The sequence below is a fragment of the Dasypus novemcinctus genome, chromosome 1, assembly GCF_030445035.2.
Source record: "Dasypus novemcinctus isolate mDasNov1 chromosome 1, mDasNov1.1.hap2, whole genome shotgun sequence".
Taxonomy (NCBI): domain Eukaryota; kingdom Metazoa; phylum Chordata; class Mammalia; order Cingulata; family Dasypodidae; genus Dasypus; species Dasypus novemcinctus.
Genome location: NC_080673.1, coordinates 137,609,845 through 137,629,642, shown reverse-complemented (window position 1 = coordinate 137,629,642; position 19,798 = coordinate 137,609,845). Strand labels below are relative to the sequence as shown.

Sequence of the window (19,798 nt, the reverse complement as noted above, 5' to 3'; positions counted from 1 at the left end):
AGTATAAGTCTCCTTACAACCTTGGAAAAAAATATGAGAAGTTTGAAAAAGCATTCCCACATATCTTCTATGAATTGAGAAATATTAGTAGGAATTATCTGCACAGGTGAATATAAAAGATGAAAGTACAGTTTTTTTGTGAACTAGGTAAGTCTGCTTTAAGCTTTGGCTTTCTTCTAAAATTGACCAACTAATTGATGCACCTCAAAATTAGAAACAGAGGGCCAAGAGTTTATGTTGAATAAAGTTTTATATTAATTTGACTCAATAACTCAAGTACAAAAGAGAAGTTAGTTTATGAGGACTATATAGGCATCCTTTAATAAAGTGTGACTAATATTATTCAAATCTTTAAGCTCACCTTCACATGACTTTCTTTTGGGGCATATTTTTGTATTGTTCTTAATGCCATTAAATTTTATAAGGAAACAATGCGAAATTAATTTGAAAGCAGTAAAGAGAATGTATCAAATGACTGATTCCATCAAGATGAGGATTTAAATATCTGACTATTCTTGGTACTAAGTAAACATGAATAGCCAAACTTAAGGTAAATGCAGTATACTCCTCTGCATTCAGTATAACTAGATATGTGCTAACTGGGTGTTCTTGCAGCAGCAGCCCTGAGAGAAACCTTTTTGTCGTATACATGTCTTAACACATTTTGTATTCTACCTGGAGCATAGAGACACATCAGATATTCTATATGAGCACAGTCTTCTCTACTTCTTGCCAAGAAGTCTCCGTTTCTGGGAATTCCTGTGGTTAGTAATACCTCTTAATGACATGGGTCGACTGAGTTTAATGACCTTTCTTAAAACACACACACATAATGATATATGTAAATGGAGAGAAGTAGCTATTGGAAAAATATTACATTTATTTTAAATGCAAGTTTGAATACACATAGTGAAGATGTGGTCTTTCACAACATCCATGGACTTAGACCTTTCCTCCCCAGGGACTAGCCAAGATATACTGCAGAGTGCAATAAATCACTGGGAATGTACCTTGTTTTGCTACCGTCTGCTCTATGGACAATTAATTGTTTTGAGAGATATGAATTGAGAGATAGCATAGCATCTGGTTAAAAGAATAGACTCTGGAGCCCAGTTGTTCCATGTTAAATCCAATTCTGACATTTATTAGGCATGTGAAGTTAGGTAAGATACTTACCAGTTCTGTGCCTTGGATTTCTAACAAGCAAAATGGCTATAATAGTATACTTCAAAAGTTTATTGTGAAAAAGAAAATGAGACAATATATGTAAAGTGCCATAAGTGCTATAAAGGTACTATTAACTATTAACTATTAAGCTGACCTTAATAAAAACACCACTGAGTCCTTATTATTAATCAAATCCCTTCCGTCTTTTTCAGTCTGGCAATTTTATTCCTGTTCTCACACCAGTGGGATATTTTCTGCATTCTTGCCTGACTTTCTTGCTTTGAAAAATAAAATGTCTCTAATAGAAGGCCGGGGATGGGAATGGAGAGTAACAACTCTTCAATCATTCTTTAAATATATAGTATTATGTTCCCTGAAATAGTCAAGGCCATCATGTATTTTGATCCTATTTTTCTTTTATGCTTTATTTAGGTTGAAGTCTATGAGGTAGGAACTGTCTTTATAAATTTTGTATTATATTAAGCGTGATGCTATAACATAACAATCTCAGCACTATCTCCCAAGAATACAACTATTTTTTTCTGACTTTATCTTGCTTGTCTGGTGTATTATTTCTAAATGGAACTATATATCTACTCTCACAATCTTCACTAATCTCAGTTTAATATTTCTGAAATGATCTCTTCTCATTGAGTCTCTCAACAAACACATTGTATTTACAAAAGTTTTATGACTACTCATATATGACAACTCAGACATTCTTACCTTCTGTATTAAGAGACCATGACACAGATTGCCCAATATTACCAGATAGCAGCAGGTACTGTATTTAGAGACAATAAAACAGATTGCCTAATACTTGCAGATAGTAGCAGGTTCTACCACTTACTAGCCTTGTAACCTCTTAGTAACCTTCAGTTTCTTCATCTGAAAAATTAGGATAATGGTCCTAATTTTCTGCACTCTAGTGAGGTTTAGTGATAATATAAATCTCATATAAGCTACAACATCTGGAAGATAGTAGGCATTCATTGATAGAAAAGTATTATAATTACTACTATTCATCAACTTGGAATCATAATTCATTCAGTGGAACTCCCAAATATCAATTAATAGTGGTGGGGAGAAGTGGCTTGTGTAATTTTCACTTTGGACCATCCCTCTCTGCCAAGCATGGTGATGGGCAGTTGACACATTTTATCTAAAGCCCCCTCAACAACTCTGCCATGTAGTTATTGGTAGGCTTTTTAATGATGAGTTAACTAAGTCTTAGAAAGATTAATTTGGGCAAGCAAGATTAGCAAGTATCATGATAGGAACTTGAATTCAGGATTATGATTCCAAATCTTATATTATTTCTGTACTCTGCACATCTTCCTTTGATTATTAAACACATAGAAAAGGATTAAGCTCTGTCCCATTATCCTTCCTGAACTATCATAATGTAGTCTTTTTTTTTTTTTTTTTTTTTAAAGATTTATTTATTTATTTAATTCCCCCCCCTCCCCTGGTTGTCTGTTCTTGGTGTCTATTTGCTGCGTCTTGTTTCTTTGTCCGCTTCTGTTGTCGTCAGCGGCACAGGAAGTGTGGGCGGCGCCATTCCTGGGCAGGCTGCTCTTTCTTTTCACGCTGGGCGGCTCTCCTCACGGGCGCACTCCTTGCGCGTGGGGCTCCCCCACGCGGGGGACACCCTTGCGTGGCACGGCACTCCTTGCGCGCATCAGCACTGCGCATGGCCAGCTCCACACGGGTCAAGGAGGCCCGGGGTTTGAACCGCGGACCTCCCATATGGTAGACAGACGCCCTAACCACTGGGCCAAAGTCCGTTTCCCCATAATGTAGTCTTAACTGTTCTCCTTATTTTCAGTTTTTCTCTCCTGTAATCCATCCAACACTGTGACCCTGAGATATTTTGGAAAGTCTCTTTGATGGCCTCTTTTCTGCTCAAATGTTCCCCCAGACTGCCTGTTTTCTATTGCAACAGGCCTAGACTCCACAGCAGGATTTACAGATCTAAATCTACCATTTTAGTGAATTCATTACTATTTTCATTAAAATTCCCAGTAGCTTCTCTACTGGACTGTCTTCAATCCCTGAATATGCCCTCACACATCATGACTCTGCTTGTTATAGAGTCCATCAGCATTGTATTTCCCTATCTCTTCCCCATATCCAAATTCTACCTGATATCAAACTCAAACACCACACCTCTGTAGAAGTTCTCTGAGTCACTAGCTATAAACCCATTTCGGATTGATAGTCTTCTGTAATACATTTTGCTATCCTTGCTATGCATGTTCCCATAGTGGTCTATACTTCTCCAACTGTAAATTAATAATAAAAACTAATAGCATTAAATTAGTAAGAAATAACCATTATTTGTACTAATGTTAGTATCCTTTTCCCTGCAAGTCTGAAATTCCATGGGGTATGGATAGTACCTATATTGTTCATTTCTGTTTATCTACTGTCTAGCACAATGCCTGAACAGTGAGTATAGGCATACCCTGGAGACACTGTGGGTTCAGGTCTAGACCACTGCAATAAAAAGTATATTGCAGGTAGCAGATGTGGCTCAACTGATAGAGCATCCACCTACCATATGGGAGGACCTGGGTTCAAACCCAGGGCCTTCTGACCTGTGTGGTGAGCTGGACCATGTGCAGTGCTGATGCATGAAAGGAATGCCGTGCCACACAGGAATGTCCCCTGCATAGGAGTGTGCCCTGCAAGGAGAGCCGCCCTGCATGAAAAAAAACACAGCCTGCTCAGAAGAGGTGCCACACACATGGAGAGCTGATGCAGCAAGATGACACAATAGAAAGAGACACAGATCCGTGGTGCCACCGACAGGAATGCAAGCAGACACAGAAGAACACACAGCGAATGGACACAGAGTGCAGACAATGGGGGGAGGAGGGGAGAGAAATAAAAAATAATAAAAATAAAATAAAAAGAATATTGCAATAAAGCAAGTCACAAATTTTCTGGTTTCCTAGTGCATATAAAAGTCATATTTATGATATTCTGTAGTTTATTAAATGTGCAGTAGTATCATGTCTGAAAAATACAATATATGTGTCTTAAAACACTTTATTGTTAAAAAAAGCTTACAATCTTCTGAGACTTTAGTGAGTCATGAACTTTTGCTGCTGGAGGGTCTTGCCTGGAAGTTGATGGTTGCTGACTGACCAGGGTGGAGTTTGTTAGATCAGAGTGGCTGTGTCAGTTTCTTAAGACAGATAAAAATGAAGTTTGCCATATTGATGGACTCTTTCTTTCACAAAAGATTTCTTTGAAGCATGCATAGTTGTTAGATAGCATTTTACTCACAGTTGACTTTCTTTCAAAATTGGAATCAATCCTCCTAAATCTTGCCACTGCTTCATCAACTAAGTTGATGTAAGATTCTATGTCCTTTGTTGTCATTTGAACAATTTTCAGAACTTTTTAATGAAAAATAGACTCCATCTTAAGTAACCATTTCCGTTTTCATCCATAAGAAGCAACTCCTCATCCATTCAACTCTTAACATGATATTAAGCAATTCATTCACATCTTCAGGCTCCACTTCTAATTCTAATTCTCTTGCTATTTCCAATACATCTGAAGTTACTTCCTCCACTGACATCTTGAACTCCTCATAGTAATCCATGTGGGTTGGAATGAACTTCTTCCAAATTCCAGCGAATGTTGATATTTTGGCCTCCTCTGAAGAGTCACAAATGTTCTTCATGGAATCTAATGGTGAATCCTTTCCAGGAAGTTTTCAATTTACTTTGCCAAGATCCATCAGAGAAATCCATCTATGACAACTATAGCTTTACAAAATGTATTTCTTAAATCAGAAGACTTGAAATTGAAATTACTCCTTAATCCATGGGCGCAGAAAGAATGTAGTGTTAGTTGGTATGAAAACAACATTCACCTCATTGTACCTGTTAAACAGAACTCTTGGGTGACCAGATAAATTTTCAGTAAGCAGTAAGACTTTGAGAGAAATCCTTTTAGGGCAGTAGTTCTAAACAGTAGGCTTAAAATATTCACCCAACCATGTTGTAGAGATGTGCTGCCACCCAGGCTTTGTTGTTCCATCTTAGAGCACAAATGGAGTAGTTTTAGTATCATTCTTAAGGGTGCTAGGATTTTCAGAATAGTAAATGAGTGTTTCCTCCAATTTAAAGTCATCAGCTGCATTAGCCCCTAATGAAAGCAAGCCTGTCTTTTGAAGTTTTGAAGCCAGGCATTGACTTCTCTCTAGCTTTGAAAGTCCTAGTTGGCACCTTCTTCCAATACTTTGTAAGGCTGTTTCATCTACATTGAAAATATGTTGTTTAGTATAGCAACCTTTATCAATTATCTTAGCTAGTTCTTCTGGAGCTTGCTGTAGCTTCTATATCTGCTCTTGCTGCTTCACCTTGCACTTTGATGTTATGGAGATGGCTTCTTTCCTTAAACTTCATGAACCAACCTACCTTCAAACTGTTCTTCTGCATCTTCTTCACCTCTCTAAACCATCACAGAACTGAAGAGAGTTAGGGCATTGCTCTGGATTAGGTTTTGGCTTGAGGGAATGTTGTGGTTTGTGTGATCTTCTATCCTGACCACTAAAACTTTCTCTAGATCAGCAATAAGGCTGTTTTGCTTTCTTACCATTTATGTGTACAATGAAGAAGCACTTTTAACTTTCTTCAGGAACTTTTCCTTTGCATTCACAGCTTGATTAACTGTTTAGTATAAGAGGCCTAGCTTTGGCCTGCCATGGCTTTCAACATGTCTTCCTCATTAAGTGTAGTCATTTCTAACTTTTGATTTAAAGTGACAGATATGTGACTCTTCCTTTCACTTGAACACTTAGAGGCCATTGTAGAGTTATTAACTGGCCTAACTGCAATATTGTCATGCCTCAGAGAGCAGGGGGGCCTGAGGAGAAGGACAGAGATAGGGAAATGACTGGTTGATGGAGCAATCAGAACACACACAACATTCATTGACTAAGTTTGCCATATTATAGGGGCATGGTTTGTGGTGCCTCCCCAAATTTCAGTAGTTACATCAAAAATCACTTATCACAGATAACCATAACAGATATAATAACATGAAAAAGTTTGAAATATTACAATTACTAAAATGTGACACAAAGACATGAAGTAAGCACATGCAGTTGGAAAAATAGCATTGCTAGACGTGCTCAGTACAAGGTTGCTATAAACTTTCAATATATAAAATAGAAAGCAATATCTGTTGAACAAAATAAAGCAAAGTGCAATTAAATGAAGCATGTCTGTATTTGAAAATCTATTATGGAGGGTAGTAAGGACTAGTAATAAAAGTATGGCATCAATGAGTATTGTAGTAAAAAAATTTTTCTATTTTTTTTTTAAATGTTACATTAAAAAAATATAAGAGGTACCCACATACTCCCACCCCACTCACCCCAATCCTAAATTTTTGGTACAATAAATTTCTAGTTTGAGTTTCACATTATGAAACCACATATGGAAATAAGTTAGTCACAGTAATAAATTTGAATCTCTTTTTATCAAAGCCTATTCTATAGACTCATAATAATTATTATGGTGATAATATAATTTTAGTCTCTTTTGACACAACTTCATTTATTTATTTAAAACAGAGTCATGGCAAAGTAATTACAAATATTGTAGTAATTTCTGATATTTAAAAGAAGTGTATGTTCTTGAAAATGAAATAACTAATAAAGCACATATTTAAAAATTGACCAATAGTGAAGTAATTCAAATAATAAAGTAATTCTAACTTAAATGTTCCCTTAATATTCATTCACCATACATTCTTTTTTTTTTCATCAGAAACAACTCAAAACCAGATTCTATTCTTACATTCAAAATGATACCCATTTTAAGAGTTAATGACATCAGATGTATTCAACAGCGCACTTTTCATTTTTCAGCATAACGGGGAAAAAGGATTATACTTGGGGGAGGGCAAAATGGGAAGTGAGGAAAGTGGTATGTTATAGTAAATGGAGTTAAATCAGTAGCTTGTACTGATACTTCAAGTTACATTCCTAATTAAGGTTATCTCTTACAATCAGTTTGAAAATACTAACGAATATATTCCTCACTTAAAACATTTAGAAAGGCTTAATTGTAGCTTTCCTTTCTATACATCATGAAATATGTACATCATGCAAGAGGAAATCAGTGAAACATCTTGAAAAATAAATCTATTTGTTAAATATCATGTTATTTAATATAGTTAAGCATAGCAGTAAACTAACCAGTTTTGAAAACAAGCCTATTTTGTAATAACACTAAACATATACCCTAGTATCTGATTCTAACTTTAAAACACTTGGTACTTTTTTACCAAGAGGAAATAACAACTACTTTTCTTTTGTGTGCCCCTGGTTTAAATACTTGTGGAAAAATACCCCTACTGTTATCTACTCAGCAAATGTCTGAAACAAAACACAATGATCCAACACTGGACATTACTAGTTTATAAATAGAATAATAACATGACAAGAGTACAAGAAAAACCTTGGCATTATACAAAAAAAATTAGATGGACAATTTTAAGTACAACAGAAAGGAACATCTAGAAATCTACCACACAATACCTGGGTTCAAACATCAAAATTGCTGTCTTTTTAAAAAACACTTCACATTTAGAATAATTGCTTAAAGGAGACATTTAACTGTAGACAACATTTAACAATAAGAGACCTAAATTAATCCATTCCTGTGGGTGTGAACCTATTGTAGGTGGGATCCTTTGATTAGATTACCTCAGTTAAGGACCATTTGATTAAATTACTTCAGTAAGGCATAGCCCAGGGTAGGTCTTTATTTATTTATTTAATTCTCTCCCCTTTCCCCCTCACCCGGTTGTCTGTTCCTTGTGTATATTTGCTGCGTCTTCTTTGTCCACTTCTGTTGTTGTCAGCAGTACCGGAATCTGTGTTTCTTTTTGTTGCGTCATCTTGTTGTGTCAGTTCTCCGTGTGTGCGGCACCATTCCTGGGCAGACTGCATTTTTTTCTCACTGGGCGGCTCTCCTTACTGGGCACACTCCCTGCACGTGGGGCTCCCCTACGTGGGGGCACCCCTGCGTGGCAGGGCACTCCGTGCGTACATCAGCACTGTGCGTGGGCCAGCTCCACACAGGTCAAGGAGGCCCGGGGTTTGAACTGCGGACCTCCCATGTGGTAGACGGATGCCCTAACCTCTTGGCCAAGTCCGCCACCTCCAGGCTAGGTCTTAATCCTCTTTCTGGAATCCTTTATAAATGGAATGAATATACAGAGAAGAAAAGAAAGGCAGCAGAGACAGAGAGAAAGAAATAGGAGCAAAGAGGACACGAGGACACCACTAGAGCAAGAAGCTGAAATCAATGGAACCTGGAAGAGAAGAAGCCAGAAGCTGAAACAGTGAGACCCAGAGAAGAAGGGAGACAGAGGTATGTGCAGGGTTTTGGGGAGAAAGCATCACTTGGTGATGCCTTGATTTGGACACTTTCATGGTCTCATAACTGTAAGCTTGCAACCCAATAAATCCCCATTGTAAAAGCCAAAAAAAAAAAAAAAAAAAAGAGAGACTAAACAACAACCATATTACAATCATACTTATTTTTAATTTTTCTCAACAATTAAACACAAATGCCTACTTGGCTTTTATGCCTAACCATTTCTCCCTTCCATTAGTTTAGTTCTGCAAAGTAAAAAGTGATAAGGATGAACAAAAAATGGGTAATGGCAAATACTTAGGCAAGGGCCACTGCATTAGCAATTACAGAAAGTTTGAATAATAAGATAGCTACTTAAAATATTAAAGGTAGAATGTGCTTTTTAAGAAAATGCTGAAGCAATTACTCACCTGAAGATTGCAAATTGCTGTCAGGTAATGGCAGAATTTGAACTTAAACCAAAGTGTTACTGTGTAATGAATTAGCATTAAGAAATTACTTTCAAAACTGCATATGAGATATAAACTGAAATAGAGGTTATCTTCCTCCAGGTGGCAAAATTACAGGAAACTTTAGCTTTCTGCATATTTTAATTTTAATTAAAAATTTTCCTTTTTTTTTTTACAGTGAACACATATTATGGTTTTATATAAGAAAGAAAAACACTTTGGGGGGGGAGTTGTTTTTAGATTGCACACAATGGCTAGAAAAAATACTAAGGATTCTAAAGGAAAATCACAGCTGTTTTGTTTTGTTTTGTTTTGTTTTGTTTTGTTTTTCCCAACCTGGAAAGTACCTCAAGAATTATCTAACTATATATATCTGGGATAAAATTTAGCTCTGATTAATAAGACTGCTATACTAGAAATTCCAAGTGATAAAAATAATCAGTTTTAGGGATTGTTTACACACCTTAACTATATAAAAATGAATTCACATTTAAATGCAAATTCCTATCACATATACTACAATGAAAAAAGAAACAACAGGAAAAAATCAGATTTTTAAATGACGTTTATACAGATCTTATAATTAAAGTATAACGTCACTGAATGGCAGAGCAAAGCATATTAACAAGTTGCTCTAAAAAGCACAAAGCTAGCCTGCATGGGGCCTTTGGGGTGTAGGCTCACTGCCTGAGTGGTGAACACATGGTTTTGCTCTATATCCTTCAGGAAACCAAAGTCTTCTTACATGAACATAGATGATTTAGCTTAGTTTTCCCAAAAAATTATGTAATGCAAGACTCCTATTGACTAGGGAATCACATCATGTGAAACTCTTCTATGATGTTCAGATTAATTCTAGTATCTACAATTTAAGCAGCTTTCTATGGGAAATAAAATGCAAACATCTAGTGACCTGGTATTTTCATGACAGTTTTGGTAAGTGTTAGTCTAGCACAAAACTAGTATCTCTACAGGAGGATCATTCAAAACCAACTGTAAGACAAAATGCTATGAAACATTTTTTGTTGTAAAATAATAAAATTCTTCCCAGAATTTTGTGTAACTAAGGTAATAGGCTTGTTAGTAACTAATTTAACTTTTCCATATTCTCATTTGCAAATGAGACCCTTATAGTTAAGACTGATTATACAAACCATTGTATTAGAAGGATCAACATTTCCACTAGCCAAACATGACTCCTTTAGACCGATATCAACATGTTCTTTCAATTTTATTCAAATCATCAATGCCCCAGAAGCATTTACCATTTTAAAAACCAATTTAATATTATTAAAAGGTGATAGTCACTTTAATCCTGTTTGCCTTCTCGCCACTGTTGTGAGCCTTCATTCCAGGCCACGTACACAAAGAGGACGAGCACCACATGGACGGCTACCACTGCAACAGCAGCACCATAAAAACAGCTGTCCCTATTGGACATTCCCAAGGCACTTCAAATAGGTAAGATTTAGTTGTAAAATATAACCCAATTGGAACAGTGATCATTAAAGCAGTGAAGAACAGGAGCGTCTTCAGTGTAGACTCTAATGAACTTTCAGTTCTGAATTTGGGCGGCTGCAACGCGTTCAAGGCCGCCTTATCAAAACGCTGCACGACGTCGCCGCTCCCGCCGCAGGAGCTTGGCGGCGACCGGCTGAGCAGTGCGCGGTGGGGCGAGGCTACCGGGGCGGAAGTACCCGCGGGCACAGGTGCCGGCGCCGGCGCCTGCACAAAGTGCCACCATACACTCTTTCATTCAACCCATAGTCACCTAGCTGTGTGTTCTAGGCCTAATGATATATCATCGAACAAAATAGAAAAAAGCCTTAAGCTCATGAAGCTTACAAAGTTCTAGTGGAGTTAGACAGATAATAAACAAATAAAAGAATAAAATATCTATAGTGTAATAGCACTATAGGGAAAAATTAATAAAACAGAACAAGCACAATGGTAAACCAGTTAAAAGAAGTAAAACTCTAAAAGACAACCAGCACCTCAGGTAGTGCAGAACCATCTACATGTCCATTCCCAGGAAGGTGTAGCTGCCTACAAAGCGAGGACAAGACTTTCACCCACAGAACAAGGGAGGCTACACCATGGTAGCTCGGGGACAACTCTGGGCCATGTCCTCGTTAAAACATGTCATCTCCAGCCAACTAAGGTAACAGTCAAAAACTGTCCAGGGTGCTGATTACCCCACAGAATCTGGACAACAAACTAAAACTGGCATAGACATCCTCAAAATTCTAGAAAACATTTAAAGGTTTACAATAATTGGGTGATTGTCAAAGACAAAACAATCTTAAATTACTAGGAGAAGCTCATTGTCCTTGCTGGCCCATTCCCCATTCCCTCCCTGCCATAACACATTTTACAGCCAACTGCACACCCACTGTGGGGTTTTGCCCTGTTTCCAAAGGAGCAAAGTATCCTCTATGCCTTTACTGGGATGCCTGTACATCAGTGCCAATCGATCAGATGGCAGTTGGAAAGCCTGAATTAGGAATCTCATCTGAGACTTGACACCCCCGCTAAGGACTTGTCCTACAGGCAAAAGCAGCTTGTGGATAGCTAAAGCAGTGTAAGAAAAAAGTAAGTCGAAATGCTTTGAGCAAAGAATTATCTGCTTTAAGTTATAAAATAGAATACCTAGGAGGTGGGAATGTCTATTTCATTGAGAATAGAGGGGTATTTACCTTCCTGTAAATGGGGAAATACATAAGACCCAGAGCAAAACATAGCCTTAGAAATGACAGTGAGGACCCTGTACTTCAAGCTTACCTCAGGCTGAGGATCTTCTCGACAGGAGGACTAAATTTTGAAGGAGAGCATGAACCAATGCAGAGTATAGTGAAAGGTTTTTTATTTCCATTGGCTTGCTTGTTTTTGAAGACTCCTGGCACTCAAGAAAATCTTTGTTTTATCACTAGCTGCATACAAAACTAAGACATACAAAACAGACAGGCCAGGGAATAAATTCTAGAATTAAAACTTCAAAATATTAAAACACAGAGGAATTGTGATGGCAGATTAGACAGGCAGGGCTCAACTCTGTCACATAAACAATAGAGAAAGAGCCAAAATCTGGCTGAGGGCCTTTTTTGGGGGTCAGCAGACCAGGACAGTTTTTCACAACCCCTAGGAGGGTGAGGGACAGAGAGACAAAGCATCCAAATATGGGTTACCAGACTACCACAGATGGCTGGGAAGGGCTCTCTACCCCACCCACAAGAAATTAAGCTGGGATAAAATTTTTGAATCACTGGAGTCAACTGAGATGGGAACAGACATCTTCCTCCCTGTCAACTATTATAAGGGAAAAGGGAGGAGGATTTGGGGGGCCTTTCTTCCGTGAATTCAGCCAGCAGAGTCCATTTTGAATCTCAGCTCTGGCCAGACCAAAACATAGGAAAACAAAAAAAGGTACACCTCCAAGGAAAGGTACACTGATAAGTACCACCTGCTGGCTAGTCTGGAAATTGCATGAATAAAAACTGCTTTTGGTACTCTTTGTACTCTGACCCCTGGGAGAAAATCTGCACCCCATTACTGAGTGCCTGTTACAATTTTTATAACATAAGCTGAGAAATTTTAAAGACTTAAAATGTTAAAACAAATACCAAAGAAGAGCTAAGGGGGAAAAAAAAAGATAGACAAAAGAAAGAAATTGACATTTAGAATAAATTCACTAACATATTCAGATGCCTAGACAATAGTAAAAAATTACAAGACATACTAAGAAACAGGAAGAGATGGCCCAGCCAAAAGAACAAACCAAATACCCTGAAGAGATACAGGATTTAAGACAATTAATGAAGGATAATTGCATAACTCTCTTAAATCAGTTTAAATAAATGAGAGAAAATATGACAAATGAGATAAATGATATTAAGAAGTCATTGGATGAGCACAAAGAACAATTTAGAAGCCTACAAAGAAAAGTAACAGAACTTATGGGAATTAAAGACATGATGGATAGGATTAAATATACATTAGAGGCACTTAAGAGCAGATGTGAATTACTCTATGACAGAATTAGTGATTTAGAAGACAGAACATCTGATGTAGAAAAGACAGGAGAAGAGAAAGAGAAGAGAATGGAAAAAATGGAACAAGGTCTCAGGGAATTGAATGACAATGTGAATGCACAAATATTCACATTATCAGTGTCTCAGAAGGAGAAGAGAATGAAAAAGGACAGAAAGAATATTTGAGGAAATAATGACTTAACACTTTTCAACCCTTATGAAAGACATAAATATTCATATCCAAGAAAGACAATGCACTCCCAATAGAACAAATCCAAATAGACCTACCCCAAGACACCTATTTAGAATGACAAATATCAGAGATAAAGAGATGATTCTGAAAGCAGTAAGAGAAAAGCAAAGCATTACATACAATGGAAGCTTGAAAAGATTAACTGCTGACCTCTCATCAGAAATCATGGAGGAGAGAAGAAAGTGGTACTGGAAGAGAAAAATGCCAGCCAAGAATTCTCTATCTGGCAAAGCTGTCCTTCAAAATTAAGGGTGAGTTCAAAGTCTTCACAGACAAACAAAAACTGATAGATTATGTTACCAAAGGCCAGAATTACAAGAAATACTAAAGGGAGTGCTGCAGCCTGAAAGGAAAAAACATGGGCAAGAGACTTGGAGAAGAGTGTAGAAATGAAGATTATTAGGAAAGGTAAATTAAAGAGTAAGAAGACAGATGGTACAATATGACAACAGAAAGCCAAAAGACAAAATGGATGAAGTAACTAATGTCTTTACAGTAATAACATTGAAAGATAATGACTTGAACTCCCTAATCAAAAGTCATAGACTGATAGAAAGGATTTTAAAAATGAGCCATTTGTATGTTATCTATAAGTGACTCACCTCAGATATAAGGACACAACAGGTTAAAAATGAAATTGGAAGAAGATATTCCATGAAAATAGTAATCAAAAAAGAGCTAGAGTAGTGATACTAATATCAGACAAAATAGATTTTAATTGTTATAAGAGATGAAGATCATTATATATTAATAAAAAGAGCAATTCACCAAGAAGAAATAACTATATTAAATTTTGTATGCATCTAACCTGTGGGCCCCAAGGTAAATGAGGCATACACTAGCAAAGTTGAAGGTAGAAATACGTCTCTACAATAATAATTACATATATCAATACACCATTTTCAGTATTGGATAGAACATCTGGACAGAGGACAAATAAAGACACAGAGAGCTTGAAAAATAGGATAAATGAATTAGACCTAACAAACATCTGTAGAGCATTGCAATCCAAAACAGGAGGATATACATTCTTTTCAAATGCTCATGGATCCTACTCCAAGGAAGAACATATGTTGAGTCACAAGAAAAGTCTCAATAAATTTAAAAATATTTAAATTATACAAAACACTTTCTCTGATCATAGGGAATGAAGCTGGAAATCAATAATAGTTGGATAAAGAAAATTCATAAGTATATGGAGATAAAGCAACACACTCTTAAGTAATCAGTGGGTCAAAGAAGAAATCACAAGAGAATTCAGCAAATATCTTGAGACTAATGAAATTAGGACACAAAATTTCAAAACTTATGGGACACCACAAAGGCAGTGCTGAGAGGGAAATTTATAGCCCTCAATACTTACATTAAAAAAGAAGAAAAGGCTACAGTTGAAGATCTAATGGCACACCTGAAGGTAATAGAAAAAGAACAGCAAATTAATCCCATATCAAGCTTAAGAAAAGAAATAGTAAAGATAAGAGAAGAAATAAATGAAATTGAGAACAATGAAACAATGGAGAGAATCAACAAAACCAAAAACTCGTTCTCTGAGAAAATCAACAAAATTGACAAATCCTTAGCTAGACTGACAAATAAAAAAAAGGGAGAGTAGATGCAAATAAATAAAATAAAAAATAATAGGGGAAATATTACCTCTTATCCTGCAGAAATAAGAGAGTTCATAAGAGGATACTATGAGCAACTGTATGATAAAAAACTAGGCAATGTAGATGAGATTGACAAGTTCCTAGAAACTAAGGAACCACATATACTGACTTTAGAAGAAACAGGAGACCTCAACAAATCAATCATAAGTGAAGAGATCGAAACAGTCATCAAAACCTTCCAAAGATGAAAAGTCTTGGACCAGATGGCTTCACATGTGAATTCTACCAATCATTCAAAGAATGGATCTAATACCAGTCTTGCTCAAGTGCTTCCAAAAAATTGAACAGGAAAGAACACATCCAAACTCATTCCATGAAGCCAACATCATCCTAACACCCAAACCAGATAAAAATACTACAAAAAAGGAAAATTACAGACCAATATCCCACATGAATATAGATGTAAAATTACTCAACAAAGTACTTGCAAACTGAATCCAAAAGCACATTAAAAAGAATTATACATCACGATCAAGTGGGTTTTATCCCAGGTATGTAAGGTTTGTTCAACACAAGAAAATCAATTAGTGTAATAAACCACGTTGATAAACTGAAGAGGAAAATCACATGATCCTTTCAATTGATGAAGAAAAGAAAGTTGGCAAAATACAGAAGACTTTCTTGACGAAAAGCATTCCAAAAGATGGTAAAAGAAGGAAGCTTTTTCAATATAGTAAAGTGCATCTATGAAAAACCTACAGCTAGTATTATATTTAATGGTGAAAGGCTGAAAGCTTTCCTACTGACATCAGGAACAAGACGATGCCCAATGTGACCATTATTATTCAATATTGTGTTACAAGTTCTAGCTAGAAAAATTAGGCTAGTTAAGAAATAAAAGGCAGCCAAATAGAAAGGAAGAAGTAAAACTTGCACTATTTGCTGATATTAAGGTCATATATCTAGAATTTCCTGAAAAATCCACAACAAAGCTATTAGCATTAATAGACAAATTTAGCAAAAGTGGCAGGATACAAGATTAATATGCAAAAATCAATGCATTTCTATACTCTACTGATGTGCAATTTGTGGAGGAAATCAGAAAAAAATCCATTTATGATAATAACCAAAACAATAAAAGATTTAGGAATAAACTCAACCAAGGACATAAAGTACCTTCATTCAGAAAACTATGAGACAGTACTAAAAGAAACTGAAGAAGACTTAAGTAGAAGGACATTCTGTGTTCATGGATTGAAAGAATAAATATCATTAAGATTTTTTCTTTCTTCCTTTAAAAAAATATTTATTTTTAAAAACAAGATTAGATTACAAAATGTTACATCAAAAATTGGGTGATGCAAATATACCCCACCTCCTCCCCCCTCCCACACTTGCCCACATTAACAACAACTTTCATTTGTGTGCTACATTTCTTACAATTGATGAACATATATTAAAGCATTGATACTAACGATGGACTATAGTTTACATTATAGTTTGCACTTTATCCCCCATAATTTTACAGGTGTTGGCAAAATGTATAATAGCCTGTATCTGTCATTGCCATGTCATGTAGGACAATTCCAATATCCCAAAAATGCCCCTATACTACATCTATTCTTCTCTCTCCCTCCCCTCAGAATCTCTGGTGGCCACTACCTTCACATTCATGATACAATTTCTTCCATTGCTAGAATAATAATAAGTCTATAATAGAATAATAGACTAATAATACATCTACTTTAGCCCCTTGTTTATTTCCCAATCTTGAGGATTTGGGGATGGTGATGCACTCTCTGTTTCTGATTGAAAGGGGACTTTGATCCCATGGGGCAGGTGGATGGAACTGTCTTACTTGCAATTATAGATACTCTCTATTTTCTTGGATGGGCATTGTCCATCAGCATCCTTTTGTTAGTTGCCCTGGGCAAGTCCAAGAAACTTGAATGTAGGTGTTGCAACTCTATTGAGATTCAGGACTCAGTTGGTATATAACAGACCAAAGATTTAAGTCTCTGGAACATGGAATTAACAAGTATAGTACTAAATATAGGTTCAAATAAAAGGGGCCATGTGTAGGGAAATTATAAATGTGTCTAATTCTGTTACATAGGGGAGCACATATTCCAAAGCAAGGCCCACTGACAGGGTGCTGAATTCCTGAGATTGAATGTCTGGCTTATAGTGTCTTTGTGTCTCTAGAGATCTCAGGAACCCCAGTGTTTGAGGTAATCTTTACTGTGGCAGTCAATGAGATCCTGCTCAGATGCGTATCAGTGTAACCTCTGGAATGACTTCCCAATGTACTTTGAAATCTCTTAGCCATAAAAACTCATTTGTATTTAATTTTTATCAAGGTTCTTTTCCAGACACATTGTTAGTGGGCACTTAGCAATAATCCCTCAGTACCAGGGAGGCTCATCCCAGGAGTCATGTTCCATGCCAGGGGGAAGGTAATGTATTTTTATGCTGAGTTTGGCTTAGCAAGAGGCCACATTTGATCAACATGGAGGCTTTCAGGAGAAAATTCTTAAGCAATATGTAATATTAGACTATGTCTCAATTCATAAGAAAAAGTTCAGGAGAACAATCACCAATAGCAAGGGCCTGGAATAATGCTCTGTCCTCCTTTGCTAGGCTAGCAAATGATCTAATTTATTTGAAAGGGCAAGGGGCCCCAAATAGTCAAAATGACTTTAAAAAAGAAGAACTAAGTTGGAGGACTCTCACTTCCTGACTTTTAAACATATTATTAGCTACAGGGTAAAAACAGCATGGTACTGACATAAAGAAAGACAGACTGACCAACGGAACTGAGTCAAGACTCAGAACCCTCACATCTACTGTCAAGTGATTTTTGACAAGGCTGTTAAGTCCACCTAGCTGGGTCAGAACAGACTATTCAACCAATGGTGCTGGAAGAACTGGATGGTCATATCCAAAAGAAAGAAAGAAGACCATCTATATCACACCTATAACACCTATAACACCTATAACAAAATTTAACTCCAAATAGATGAGGGACCTAAATATAAAAGCTACAACCATAAAACTCCTAGAAGAAAACATAGAAAAACATCTTCAGTATCTTCTGGTATGTGATAGTTTCTTAAACCTTACACCCCCCCCCCAAAAAGAGCAACACAAGAAAAAAATACATGCATGGGGCCTCCTCAAAATTAAACACATTTAAACACAAAGTCAAAGGACTTTGTCAAAAGGGTGAAAAAGCAGCTGACTCAATGAGAGAAAATACTTGTCAATCACATATATGATAAGGGTTTAATCTTCATAATATATAAAGAGATAACGCAATTCAACAATAAAAAGACAAACTTCACAATTAAAAATGGGCAATAGACTTGAAAAGATGGTTGTCCGAGAAAGAAATACAAATGGTGAAGAAACACATGAAAAAATGTTCAATGGCCTAGCAATTAGGGAAGTGCAAATCAAAGTTATAATGAGATACCATTTCATACTTACTAGAATGGCTATATTGAAAAGTCAGAAAATTTTAAGTGTTGGAGAGGATATGGAGAGATAGGAACACTTATTCATTGTTGGTGAGAACATAGAATGGTATAGCTGCTGTGGAGGACTGTTTGGCTGTTCCTAAGGAAGCTGAATATAGACTTGCCACAGTACCTGGCAATACCCTGCTAGGTATATACCCAGAAGAACTGAGAGCGGTTACACAAATAGATACCTTCACATTGACGTTCATAGCGGCATTATTCACTATAGCCAAGAGTTGGAAACAATCCAGGTGTACATCAAATGATGAATGGATAAAAAAAACTGTGGTGTATATACACAATGGAATATTATGCAGTGGTAAGAAGAAATGAAGCTGTGGAGCATATGACAACATGGATGAACCTGGAGGACATTATGTTGAGGGAAGCAAGCCAGACACGAAAAGACAAATACTGTATGGTTGTGCTTTTATGAACTAAATATATAATGTAAACTCATGGAATGAATACTTAGAATATACATCACAGAAAACAGAATGGGGGTTTCAAAGAATAGAAAGTTGAGGGTTAATCTGTGCAGAATTGGTTAAAAGGTTGTTTGCAAATCTTTGGAAATGAAATGATGTTGAGAGCACATCATAACTTTTGTGACTATTATATCAGTATGACAGTGGTTGAAAGGGAAGACATAATGATTTTTACATTGCTAGAAGGAAAGCTAAAAATGTACCTTGGAACTGTATAACATAGCAAAACCTCATGTAAAATATGAATAAGGGTGATATTGCTTATGTAAGATAGTTTTTACAAAATATAAATATAAATAAACTAGTGAGAAAGAAAAAGAATAGTAGCTATGTACAGCAGGAGAAGCATAGAGAGATTGAGAGGTAATGAGTTTTGTTTGTTTGTTTGTTTGGTTAGCTGGTTTTAGTTTTTTAGTATGGTTATTATTGCTAGAATAATGAAGATGCTATAAGAATTACGGGACAGATGAATGGACAAGTATGTGATTGTATGAATGGAAAAATAGGTGATATACTACTGATTGCACATTTTGGATAGATTTATGCTTTATTAATATGTATCAATAAAATTGTTTCATTGAAAAAAGTTGGAAAACATTATCTTAGGCCTGTGATTCCAGATTGTTTGATGAACTCACATAATTGCAGCTGGATATTTTAAATTTTTCATATTATGTCTGTGAAGCTGGGTTTTCAGTGACTGGTGTAATAAAAAGAAAATCTCACACAAAATGTGGAACAGGAATTGAGAATGGTGATATCTGATCTGGCTCCAAGATTTGAGCTCAAGACTTTTGTTCAGTTCCTAACACACATATTCCATTAATAAGCAATTGTGGTTCCAAATAACTGGAGAGTAGGTGTTGCAAATCTGTT

General features: G+C 36.3%; 1 protein-coding gene across 1 annotated transcript in view; it reads right to left on the bottom strand.

Annotated features, from left to right (window-relative positions):
• Positions 1 to 18,643, bottom strand: part of LOC101442383 (transmembrane serine protease 11F) — a 70,771-nt gene extending 52,128 nt beyond the window's left edge. Inside the window, exons 1-3 of the mRNA XM_071212668.1 lie at positions 18,626 to 18,643; positions 10,512 to 10,750; positions 3,312 to 3,452 (exon numbers count right to left, since the gene is read on the bottom strand). Coding sequence (XP_071068769.1) covers positions 3,312 to 3,452; positions 10,512 to 10,750; positions 18,626 to 18,643 — 398 coding nt within the window. The remainder of the gene's footprint in view (positions 1 to 3,311; positions 3,453 to 10,511; positions 10,751 to 18,625) is intronic.
• Positions 18,644 to 19,798: the final 1,155 nt, after the last annotated feature.